Genomic DNA, 13,791 nt, shown 5'->3' on the forward strand with positions numbered 1-13,791 from the left:
CAATTAATTGAACCTTAAAGAAAATATCGAACATAAAAATAACGAAATTAAAGAATTTTATTAGTTTGAGTGCATCTATAACTCAAGAGAGGTGAATTAAGTATTAATCATATTTTTAATCTAACTTCCTTTGAAATAATATGTTATTATAGGAGTTTTTGGTTTAGACATTTAATAATAACTATAAAGAGCGAATAAAATTAAAAAATATATACTGCCTTCATTTTTAAAAAGAATGATCTGATTTGGTTTGATACGGAGTTTAAGAAAATAAAGATCTTTGAATCTTTGGTACACAATTAAAATTATATGTCAAATGTCAAGAATTTCCCTTTAAAATATGACACGTGAAAAACTGAAATTAAAATATGATAAAAAAATGTCATTCTCTTTTAAACGGATTAAAAAAAATGAGATTTTCTTTCTGAAACGGAGGAAGTACTATTTACGTGAAAAATCACCTTATTCAAAAAATGTAAAAATCCTGATCTATCCCAACAAAATTTAACTATAAAGTCTTCCTAAAACAACTTGATGTGAGCTCCTCGTTTTATAATTTAAACAATTACATACCAATTACGTAGATATTAATGTACTAAATTATATCTCTACATGATATAAATTTAATTAATGAAGTTAAAACACATTCAAGCTGATGTGTATTCAGTGTCGGCTCCTGTCTATTATTTTTTAGGCCACTGCCTCAAATTTCTGTAAAATAAAAAATCATGTTTGATTTTTTCATGAATAAGAATTAATTATTCATAATAAAAAAACACGAATATATATTTTTTTTGCTAATACTCATATATTTTAATTTTTTTTAAAATTTCTTATGCACTCTATTTCTTCAAACTTTTGATAATTAGAGTAATATTCTGTCAAATATATGAATCAATAGCTGAAAAATGTTGAACAAAGTAAATTACAAATATTCTTTTATTTCTTCTTAATTTTTATATTAAAGTAAAATATATCAAGTTATCAACTTTTTGAAACAGATTCTATAATTCTAACTCTTATCTTTATTTAAAATTTATCAACTTATTGCTTATAGAACTATATTTTCGATTCATATAATAATTTTCTCGATAAAATAATGTTTTCAATGTAGAATTGATAAAATCTTGCTTAAAAAATAATATCTTAAAAAAGTATTTGAAAAAATTATTTATAAAAAAGATATTAACTAATAATTTACCTTTAAAAATTTTAAAAGAGAAATAAATTAATACAAATAGTTTTTAAAAAATATTTAGGCGTCTAATCAAGATTTCGCTTTAGACCTCGAATTGTGTTAAACCGCCCCTATGTGTATTATATATTTATTTGTATTATTTATCATGCAACTTGCATAATGTCAAACGAGTCATTTTTTAGTTTTAGAGTAGGTAAAAATTAATAATTAAACTAATCAATAACCAGACAACGTTATTAATGTAAGATTATTACTACTATTGTTATAATAGTACTCTAATTTTGTAAATAATTTCAAGGATATTACGGTAATTTTAGCAAAAAATGTGATTATCAACACTTTGTAACCAAACATATCAACTACTCGTTTTGTTCCTTCCGTTCGTTATTATTTGTCATGATTTCTATTTTTAGAGTTAAATTACATAAACTTTGACTAACATTTTAAGATGTATTTTTTCATCATATTAACATGCAAAAAAATTGTAATTTACAGTACTTTTTTCATAAAGTTTTAGAATATCTAATTTTTTTGTTTAAAATATCGAATTAATGTGATCTAATTTAACTTTAAAAATTAGTCAAATTAACTTTCAAAAAACATAATATGACAAACAATACCAGACGGAGGGAGTACTTATTATCATTTCAATACATTCATTCGTACGTACACATAACTGTTTATTTATAAAATTAATTTTAACACCTAAAAATACATACCAAAAACTAGCTAGCAAGATGACACTAATTTATGAGCTGCTCAAACTCTTCAAAAATGTCGAGAGGTGCTGTCAAATCCTTCAAAAATAGTGTATTTTTGAAAAATCCTACACGAGTGCAATAATATTTTTTGAAAGTCTGAACAACTTAGTTTACGAGTGTTTCTCTGCAAATTTATAAACCAAAGCAAGTGCATTACTAGTCACTTGTGAAGCAATAAAAACCCTAACCCTAATAGAATCCTTAATTTTTCCATCCATAGAAGGATTGTTAATCATATCAAGACAAGTATTTTGATCAGTAAGTGCAGCACTAATCCAAGTTTGAACATTACTAACATGCCAAGTAAATTCATCTCTTCTTGATGCTAATTTACCACTTTGCCCTAGCTCGGGGATCGATCGAGTTAGTTGATAAACACAATCATTCATGTTGAATGAACAATCTTTAGAAGCTTGTGATTCTCTTGGCTTTAAGCCCTTCATTCTTGTGATCTTTGAAATGAATGTTGAAGCAATTTTGGCCTTTGACAAACTCACTGTCAATGCTGCATGAGCTAGTTTTTGCTCGTTTAGTTGAATGGTGTTTGCGTAGGTAGAGAGAGATTGAACACATATGGTAGGGTATAACGTTGTTTTGCATGATGTCACGATGAAATTCGTAGCATTTTGAGTTTGGGACGTGACAGACTCAGTAATAATTGCAAAAATACAATGAAAGGGCAAGAAAATTAGTAATAAGTGAAGAGTAAGGTTGGCCATATATCCTATTTTTGGAAGTTTTGAAATGACTTTACTCAAGTGGAGTGTGTGCAAGATCCTATTCCAAGGGAAGCTTTATATAGAGTTGAAAAGAGTTATTAACTAGGGTTTTACTAGACAAATTGACCTTTTTTTGGTAATGAATTAATTAATATATACTCCCTCTGTCTCTATTTACTTGTCCATATTTTCTTTTATATCTGTTCCTATTTACTTGTCCATTTTAACAAATCAAGAAAGGAAAACAATTTTTTTCCTAAAATGCCCTTGTTTAATTCTAGAAAATTTCTAGTACTACTAAATTGTAATGCATGCTTTTTGAAAAAAGAAAATACATTTATTATACTTGGTGAGTTGCATAATCTTTTAAGTTAAGGGTAAAATTGTAAATAACCTATGATAATAATTGGTGCCTTAATATGTGTGTCACTTCTAAAGTGGACAACTAAATAGGGACAGAGGGAGTATTAATTAGTGCCTAGTGATGAAGCCATAATCAAGGAATTAAGACGATTCAAAATCTCCTATTTATTGAAAAATCGTATTGTGTAACAGTAAGGAAGTAAACTCGGGATCTCTAGTTAAATTCGAATTCATTTATTATTGACTCATTTCTCAATGTATTGTTTTCAACAGGATTTCTTTTTATTATCATGAACTCAAATTCGAGACTATTGATTAAGAATAAAAGAATATTAAACCATTCTATTATAATCTATATTTATCATTATCATGTAAGTTTAACATTTAAATTATTATTTCTTTTTGGTTTCCGTGTTTTTATAAATTATTCCAGCTAGAATATATGACATTTTTCTATTCAATATGCAGATGTGAAGGAACCTTCACAATTTTAATTTATCTTTTTTGGCTTAAACTTATCAACAACTAAGATTTAGATAGACATTTAACAAAATTTAATGTAACGTAATAAATATCTTTGTCTACTTTAAGAGACATGAGAACCGACCCTATTAATATATCATTTAAGCAATGCTATTAGATTCAATTGAATTTTGAGAAAAGCAAAAAATTGAAATGATCGTAAAAAATTTAACCTACATTTTTTCTATAATTGAAATAAAAAATTATTTATTGATAAATTTAAAGCTTATAACGTAGAAGTTGACATGAGGTTGAATTATTGACCTATTATTGTATTTATTCTTGTAAAGTGGTGACTTTTATAAGAAATCTTTTTTTTCAATAGATCTTTTTTTAAAGAAAAAAAGTTTGGATTTTCTTTTTAACCTTCACTTGATCTATTGAAGATTTTATGTAAAATAACAAGGATCTTTTTACGTATCATGAGAGAAAATTTCAAGATCGAACCTCGAAAATATAGTCCCTTTTAAGAAGCACTAACCTAGTGGCACAACTCTTGTCCAATCGGTATTTACCAACATTCGTTTATACAGTATGAGAAAGACAATTCTAAAGAATGAGACTAAGTAACTTTTTTTAGATTTCATTCTTTAATATAACATCAACATAACAATAATATTATAAAGCAATATAAGCATTTATCGAAAATCACATTGTATAAATTGACAATTCGTATTTGTTCTCTTGTTTTTATGCTATATGCTAAATTTTCTTAGCTTGTGTTTTTTTTTTAGTTTATTTCTTTTATCTTTTAACTTTTCTCGAAAGAAAATAAACCTCATTTTTATTATTCACTAACACTAACTCACTATAGTAAGAGTTGTAATTATGTGAATTTATTTTCACAAGCTTGAATCCTTCAAATGAAATTCAAAAAAAAGATATAAAAGTTAAGTTTCTATTGAATTTTTTTCCTTTCTCACTTTGAAAAAAAAAATAATTAAAACTAGACTCATATTAATCAAACTAACAAATCGAATATTCACTTATTAAACAAATAATAAAGCAACAAGTGTTACCAGCTAGTGAAATGCCAGTCAACTCTCTGAAGTATGCAAATTAATTAAATAATTAAACTAATCTCATAAAATATTACACTTGCAAAAAAAAATAAAATTAAACACTAAGATTGTCAAAATCTTGAAGGAAAACTTTGACCAATCTCATAAATTGAAATCACTGTGTTTAAATGAAATATATTTAAAATATTCATAATTAAAGTTTACTCCCTTAAATATCGACAAAAATTTCATATGCAATGTGCACTTTCATTTCAACGCCTTTTTAATTAAACATGTATTAAGTTGATTTTACACTATATATAAAGATAAAATAATTCTAAAAATAGTCTAAATCTAATGTATATTTCTATATAAGAGGAACAAAAAAATTCTAACAAATTAAATAATTTTAATTATATATTACGAGTTCGAAATTAAAATTAAAATCTACCAATAAATAATGGACGAAAATTGTTAGTGTCCCTATATTAAATTAAGGTCTGTGCCTCGTTATTTGAAATACAACTGTAACACTAATCTTAAGAAACAACTAATTATTAATAATCATTTCAATTCTTATAAACTATATTGTCATGAATAAATTTTTTGTTAGAAAATATTTTATTTGTTCGCTTTTATTTGTTATAATTTAACTTAATTTTATTAAAAAAATAATTAATCATATAGATGTTTTATCAAATTATCCCTTATTAGATGATATCTTGAAAAATAAATATCTAATATTTAGAATAAAACATGGAAAAAAATATTATCTCTTGGTACGTCAAATATGACACTAAAAATAAAAATCTATTTTAAAAATAAGTGACAAGTGAGTGAACGGACGGACGGAGAATATATATATATATATAACTTTCGAAATTTATGTAAAAATATTTTAATTGTAATAATTAATAACTTAAAATATTTAAAAAACAAATGAAAGAATTATACTTAAAAAGAATTGTTAGACTTTGTAGATTTAAAATGAGCTACAAACAAAAGAAAGACGAAGAAAGTGAATATTCACAAAGGGGCGATACTTATTCACATAATCACATTGCGTGTTTACGTCAAGTCAATACATGCATGTCATTTGAAATTTATAGTTTATGTTATTTTTTTAAATTACATAATAATGAAAATTATATCAAACTTCTCTCACATTTCACTCACGTATCTTGTATGTATTTAATTTGATTTGCATGTATTTGAGATATATTGACAAATTTCGCTGGCCTCCATCCCGTTCTCCCTCACCTCTCTTCTTATTTAAAAGAATTTAATAGTAAAAGACATGTACCTAGGTTTATCTAATTTGAATCTCGTATAAAATTACTAATAAATGAGATAATATATAATTATTTCAAAATTATAAGATAAGAATTAATAAATATGACAAAAAAGTACTTGTATATTTAAATTCAGACCTCTATGATCACATTAATAATAATTTTGTTTTCTATCAATAATTTAAAATAATAATAATAAAATAGTACCATGGTCTATATATAATTAATACATGTTTCTTGGCCGGTCCAACTAGTCAATTATGAGAAGCTTCGAAAAGTTTTAAAGTATCAATTAACTTGGTCAAACAAATGAATATCAATTCAAATGATTTTACTTTATTAAGTATTTTAATTTATATATATGTTTAAGTTTTAATAGATAATATTGTCCTCTATATATACATATTGATCGTACATAAATATAAATAATCCATAATTAAACTATAAATAAAGGTACGTATAAACTAATTAGAACATTATTTACTCTTAGTTGCTTGACTATAACAACTCTTAATTGGTGTTTGAGTTATTACATATTTTACATGACTAAACTTATATATATATATATATATATATCCTTCTTTTTTTTTTAAATGGCTGGTTAAATTAATTTCTCCTTTCTTATTGTATGTAATTTGCAAAGCCTTCTGGTTTATAATTAATTTAGTAAAATAAAAGTAAAAGCAATAAGTTGAAGGTGTGAAGGCTGGATTGCAAAGTCTTCGAAGAAAACATATCATACCATTCACACCGTTGAAAATCGTGGACGGCGAAATGATAATTATTCTTTTTATTATTAATTGAAAATTTTTTTAATATAAAATTATTTTTAATAAAGAGTGATTAAATATATTATTTATAACTTTAAAATTTTAATATAAATCTGAATTAATTAGACCCTAAAATAATATTAAACGTCAAATAAAAAATCAGAAAGAATATCATATGATGTAGTTGACCAAGTCAAGTACCTAATTGAGTCCTTCTTTTAAGTACTCTTCACACCTACATTTCAAACTATCATTGCATATTGAATATAAATTTAGATTAAATAAATAAATAAATAAATACTAAGTGATTATATAAAAAATAAATGCAGGAAAATTCTCTTATTCTAGATTATTCTTCCTAAAAAAACACAAGGAAAAAAGAGAGAAAAAAAATATTCTACAAAAATTATGACGATCATGGTAATTATATAATATAATTTTTTATGTAGGTAATTTCATTTGGCCATGACTTTTCACGATGTTTATCACTAAAGGTTAAATATATAAATAGATTTTTAAATTTATTACGTTTTTCTCTCATGTATTTCAATTACGTTATTTTTCTATTAATCATTGAATCACACATAATTTGTTCCTTTAAAACATTGTTGATTGATTTTGATCGGCTTTTCTATTGTAAATGCCTTCAATTGTGTCCGAATTATAATAATTTTGATTAAATGAATGAAGACAAACCGTGTTAGTCTCATTTGTTTTCACAAATATGATTTCACATCAGACAACAGTGCTTGTTTAAACGGAACAAATTATGAGGGTTCAATGATTCCATAGGAAAATGACGTAGTTGAGGTACCTGAGAAAAAAAAACCCAACAAATTTAGAAATCTGCTTATGTATTTGGCCTCACTAAAATATGTTATTTATAGTATCATCACTTAGCTACACTATTTCACCATTTCACATAATTAAAATTTTTAATAAAAAATTTAAAATCTAAAGAATTAAATATACAAATTAATTGATGAGATTTTGATATTTATTCAGTATATATAAAAAATAATTTTAATTATATATAAATAGTAATAATTTTTATAATTTTTTTTAGTAAATTCTGATAGAAAGCTGACTCCGTCCTTGCTTATAGTTAAATCATGGTGACTCTTCCATCCGATGACTTGGCCAACGTGCCTTTGGGGGTCAAATATGTGTCCATATCAAAACCATTTTTTCTTGTTTCTTTTTCTATTTTAAGGTTTTGTTTAATCACTAAATAAAATAATTTCTTTTTTCTTCTATAGTAAAAGTACGCAGAAATGTGGTGATAATATATATATAATTTATAACAAACCAACAAAATGATTATTTTATCTTTTTTCTTACGAAAAGTCTATTTTGAGGTTTTTCCAATAAATAAACTTGATCCCACCATGTGCTATATATCGACCAAATGCATGTAGAAGACTCAAGACTTTGCACTAAAGTTGAATTGGTATTTCATACGACACTCACTTTGAAACTCGATTAATTATTATTTATGTGGTGCTAAAACTTGTTAAATGAAAAGATATTAAGCTATTTTATTAAGATGTATTTTTACTGTTAAATACTATTTATTTTTCAATATTTAGATTACTTATTTAATAAGAATGATTTAGTAAAATTATCTTATTATTGATTGTTTCTTAATTCTTTTGTCTAAGTCAAAAATTAACAACTATTACTGGACAGAACAAATATGGACAAAATAGACAAGTGCCCCTCTGTCCTAAAATAAGTGTTACCATAGACGAAATCATATTGATTAAGAAATCAATGAATATAGTTTACTAAATTACCCTTATTTAATAAATGTCTCTAAAAAATCGAACATTATTAAAAGATAAAATATAATGTTGTAGCTGGAAAATCATACTTCTGCAGTCCATTTTTACTTATCCTGTTGCATTTTTTGAAAATTAGTTTGATTAATTTTAAAGTTAAGTTTAATTACATAAATTTAATATTTTAAATAGAAAATAAAAAATTATACGAAAAAGTACTATAAATTCTAATCTTTTACATATCAATATGATAAAAAAAATATACCGTAAAATATTAATCAAAATTATTAGCATTTAACTCTAAAAAAGAAAATTATGACAATTACAAATAGACGAAGATAATATACAATTTTTCATTTTAAATTCCTAAAATTACTTTTTTTTCCCACTTTAAAAGAGGAAGAATTTTTTAATTTTTTTTAAAGAACATACATATGAAAACTTAGACAAATATTTTGACTAGTAAAAGAAACCCAAACCAACCACTCCTATAAGTATACCAATAAACATTTTTCCAACACAACAACAATAAGAAAACAACCAAATCAAGTTACTAGTGAAAAAAAAAACAAGGATGTTTTCTTCAAAAATGTTTGTTTTAATTTCGATGGCATTGACGGCGGCGATGATAATTGCGTCAGATGCGCAAACAACGCCGCCGTCGTGCGCCTCGAAATTAGTGCCATGTGCACCTTACCTTAACTCATCGAGTCCCCCAGCGGAGTGTTGTGATCCATTGAGAGAAGCAATAACAAATGACTTAGATTGTTTGTGTAAATTATATGAAAATCCAACTTTATTGCCTTCACTTGGTATTAATATTACTCAAGCACTTGCACTTCCTAGGGCTTGTAATATTCCTGGTGATCTCAGTGCTTGTACTTCAGGTATTTCTTTTTTTTATTTATTTTAATTAACTTTTATTTTGACTCGGAGCGTGATAAGATGTATGAGATTTTGTTATTCTGTACAAGTTTTGAGTTTGAGTTTTAAGAGCATAAGAAAGCACTTCTCATTTTTAGTTGAGTCTGACCTAGCGTAAAATTTGATTTACTTACGTTTTTCAATTTTAAAATCCTTTTATTTTGTGTGAATATAATTAAATCTTCATCTTGAATTAGGTGTTTTTACTTACTTCATGTATAGAATTGTAACTCCATTTTTTGATAAACATGATAAAGATCTATTTTTTTCGTAATTAGTTGTTGTCAAACATAAAGACTATTAGTTTTTTATTTGAATCTTGTTAGATTTTTATATAATACTCCCTCCATCCATTTTTATTTATCATGTTGCATTTTTCGAAAGTTAATTTGATTAATTTTCAAAGTTAAATTAGATTGCATTAATTCGATATTTTAAATAAAAAAAATTTAGATATTCAAAAACTATACAAAAAATACTATACATTGCAATTTTTTGCATATATGATAAAAAAATATATGTAAAATGTAAGTCAAAATTTTTATAATTTGACTTTAAAAATAAAAAATATGACAATTAATAATAAACGGAATAAGTATATGTCATATTTGTTGGTCATCAAAATTTTAAATTCAACATAATCTAGTCATTCCACATAGCGAGTTCGAATAGAATGCATTATATTTGGCAAAACTAATTGCGCTTTATTATTCATATAAAGAATAATCTGAATTTTATTATTTATATGAAAGTTTGATTAATTTAAATCTGTATCGTATAAGACTCATAAAAAATGAAGGAAACATATTTATATTTATCTTATCGCATATATTCAGATATAATGCTTTATTAGTGTTTTGATTAGTTGTTTTTGTTTTTATATATAGGTGGTGCTCCAGGTCCAAGTTCTGAAGGCTTGCCACCCCCAGGTAACTAAAAATAAATTATTATTTTTTTATTTTCTATTTCTAATGAATAATAAATATTTCATTAATTAATTATCCCAAAATAAGGCCTATATATATGAAAATTTATTTCTTATTTATTGATTGATGATGGAACATTGTTCCTTTTCATAGTCAATGAGATATTTAGTACTTGTGTTTAAATAAAATGCTTCAAAATTGGACTATTGATTTGGTCTTTGTTTCAATTAATATAATTTTGGGACACCAATATTGAAAATGATAGAATAGCTGTATTCAATTACTTGTTCAACTTTTCAATAATGTTCTACGAATGATTTAATAATAGTCAATAGTCATATCAAATGTTTGGACAAGAAAATAAGAAAAGAAGTTCTTTTTTCATTTGGTTGACCAAAGAAATATATTATATGCAATTAAATATTCTCTTTCTCATTTTAGTTTATATAACGTAGTTTTATTTAAATAAATCAAAAAAAATAATAACTTTTAACGTGTATTTATGAAAATGCCATGACATGTAACGCGTGTTTAGATAATCACTTGTCCATACGCTATAAAAAAACTGTGAATTATATGGAGATTTTCCTGGGAATTAGTATCAAAATTTACACGAAAATAAGTTTCATGCGAATTTTCATACTAATCCACAGAAAAATCCTCATGTAATTCACAGTGTTTTATAGTGATATTCAATATTTTATATCAAATCAATAATGATTTTTTTAACCATAGTAGTTAATAGTTACAGTTAGAATAGGTAAATATATGTATGAAAGATAAACATCCTATATTCTTTAGTTTTGTATAAACACTGGATAACAATATTTAAGTGTTTGTTGGAAAATTTTTCTAATAATTTTTTTTTTAATGAAATAATTTACAGTCACACCCGGAGGAAACAATGGCAACAATGGAGTAAACAAATTTACATGGAGTGGAATGTCAATTTTACTAGTACTTTGTGCTTCTTTGATGATTGCTTAAAAACACTTATTTGTGTTCATGTGTTGGAGTTTACATGTATTGTTATTTGTTTCACTTTATTTTATAATTTTTGTCTAGTGTTACATTCTTGGTGTATGGGTTTTTGTTTAGACCATTTAATATACGTAATTATTATTTATGTTCTACATATTGCTAGTCTTTTTGACAAATTAAACTTATTTCAAAATGTTTGACATTTTTAAAAATAAGAAGCAATTTATTATTTATTACTGCTTCAATTAAGTGAAATGCTTAACTAAGAAAGATGTACTTCGGACATAAATTGAGGAGTACTTGTGCATTTTCCCTTTTCAATTAGAAACTAAATTTATATGTGAAAAATCTGTTAAAAACTCAACATATAATGAATATGAATCCATAATTATGCAAGTGGAGTGAATTTATTGAGAATTTTACAAGTCTCAAATTTTGAATTTGCATTTGCCTCAAATTTTTTCCTATTTGTATTTCATAGCTACTTGTCTATAATTATCTAATCTTAGCAACTTTTTTTTTTAAGAAAAAAAAAAGCACTTACAAAGAGAGATTAATTATTGAAAAAAATGTATATAATAACAAATTATTAATTCAAAGTAAATGTTATAATCATAGTTCGATTTAATAGTATCTGATAGCAAACTGTTACTATTTCGCTTCTCTCCTGGTAAATCTCGCTCGTCACTCTTGCTTTCTACCTCACCTCTCTCGCTTTTATATAAAGGCAAATGTATAAAAATGTATTTGTATTTGTATCAAACGAGAGAAAATTGTATATATACATATATTTTCGTTCTCCTCTCTCCCTCTCCCAGATTTCACTCGCTACTCTTTCAAATCTCGCTCGCCACCCTCGCCTCTCTCGCTTATACAAACAGAAAAGAAATGCATAATTGCATTTCTATTGTATAAAACGAGAGAAAATTATATATACACATGTAAATACATATATCTTCGTCCTATACACTTATAATTGTACAATATAAATATTCCCCTGCCCAGTTTTCTTTTTCTCTTTCTCGTTTTATACAAACACGGATTATACAATTGATCTTTTGTATATGTATACCGAAAGAGAAATATTTTATATACAACTGCTTTCTTTTGTATATGTATGACAAAATATATATATTTATATTTGTTATGAAGCACAATTATACAAACTATAATTATAACATATAAATATGCTTTTTGTGTCTGTGATATGTGAAAGTTGCTCATAATATTTGCGCTCCAAAAAATGTCAAATTAGAATAGGATCAAATGTCAATTTGAATTTGTATAAAACGAGAAAGAGAGAAAGACAAAAGAGACTGGAGCATGGAAGTTCTTTTATTGTATAATTATAAGTGTATAAGACAGTTATATATGTATTTGCATGTGTATATATAATTTTTTCTCACTTTGTACAATTAGAAACACAATTTATACATTTATATTGTATAAAGCGAGAGAGACAAGTGAAGGAAGCGAGCAAGAGAGGAGAGTGGCGAGCGAAAAATATGAGAGAGAGATGGACTGACAAACAGTTTGCTATGAAACACAAATAAATCAAACGATAGCCACTATTTTTGTTATATATTATTAATTTGTCATTTTATACAATTATTCCATTAAACTATTTTATGGACCTCTCTTTTTTTTTTTTGACTTTTTCGTGTATTTGATAAATACTCAATATGTTCGTAGAATAGTTCCTTATAAATTAAAATCATTCGATAAATTAGTCGATTCTAATATCTTTTCTAATTCTCGAAATATGCTTTTTGAAATAAAAATTCTGAATTCTTTCTCTATTCATTTTCATCTCTTGCTCATTATTCTCCTTGAAACACCAACTATTTTTTAAATAGCCAGTTTTAAAGATAATTATTTAGATACTTATTTTTATGAATTAATCTAAAATAGTTGCTCATTTAGTTGATTAAATTTACATAATTGGAAGATATATATTATATATATGTATAATGAACATATAATCTATATATACTGATTAGAAAGATTAATCAATAAATTTGATAAACTATTCGTATAAAGATAACTATAAATAAGGTAAAAAGAATTATAAATGACTATACATAATTAGACATAAGTCGCAGCCATATATTCTATTATTACATATATTTTCAAAATATTACATATCTTATATTTCGATATATGCATTTTTGTTAACAGATACACGAAAATATGATTAGATGCGAATAAGATTGGGGAGGGCGGCAAAGAAGATACACATTAGATACATGTATTTATGTGTATAAAGTGATTTACATGTTTTTAAGAAATCATACACATGAAAGTAGCTAGCGAGATGCAGTGGCGGATCCAAGATTTTCACGGAGTGGGTTCAAGATATAAAAAATAAAACTAAAATGAAGAAATAAAGATTTGAACTTGGACAAGCTAGGAAAATTAAGCCCTCTTAACCACTAGGCCAAGGGTCAAACTTTTGTTAATGGGGTCAAAATTTAATATATACATATAAAATTTTAAAAACGAATCAAATATACATATCTATACACACATATATATATAGTGTTATGTTGTTCG

General features: G+C 25.1%; 2 protein-coding genes across 2 annotated transcripts; one reads left to right on the forward strand and one right to left on the reverse strand.

Moving 5' to 3' along the window:
* Window positions 1-1,822: 1,822 nt before the first annotated feature.
* LOC107028181 (21 kDa protein) lies at window positions 1,823-2,720 on the reverse strand. Its single transcript, XM_015229224.2, has one exon. It carries the CDS (start codon window positions 2,676-2,678, stop codon window positions 2,070-2,072), a length of 609 nt encoding a protein of 202 aa, XP_015084710.1. The 5' UTR covers window positions 2,679-2,720; the 3' UTR covers window positions 1,823-2,069.
* A 6,207-nt stretch (window positions 2,721-8,927) lies between these two features.
* Window positions 8,928-11,392, forward strand: LOC107027269 (protein YLS3-like). Its single transcript, XM_015228448.2, has 3 exons — window positions 8,928-9,294; window positions 10,219-10,260; window positions 11,144-11,392. Exons 1-3 carry the CDS (start codon window positions 8,982-8,984, stop codon window positions 11,242-11,244), a joined length of 456 nt encoding a protein of 151 aa, XP_015083934.1. The 5' UTR covers window positions 8,928-8,981; the 3' UTR covers window positions 11,245-11,392.
* Window positions 11,393-13,791: the final 2,399 nt, after the last annotated feature.

This window comes from Solanum pennellii, chromosome 8 (genome assembly GCF_001406875.1).
Source record: "Solanum pennellii chromosome 8, SPENNV200".
Taxonomy (NCBI): Eukaryota; Viridiplantae; Streptophyta; class Magnoliopsida; order Solanales; family Solanaceae; genus Solanum; species Solanum pennellii.

Coding starts and splice junctions, on each gene's coding strand:
- LOC107028181 (XM_015229224.2), bottom strand. CDS start 2,678: ATGGCCAACCTTACTCTTCACTTATTACTAATTTTCTTGCCCTTTCAT.
- LOC107027269 (XM_015228448.2), top strand. CDS start 8,982: ATGTTTTCTTCAAAAATGTTTGTTTTAATTTCGATGGCATTGACGGCG. Junction 9,295..10,218: donor TCTCAGTGCTTGTACTTCAG/GTATTTCTTTTT, acceptor TTTTATATATAG/GTGGTGCTCCAGGTCCAAGT. Junction 10,261..11,143: donor TGAAGGCTTGCCACCCCCAG/GTAACTAAAAAT, acceptor AATAATTTACAG/TCACACCCGGAGGAAACAAT.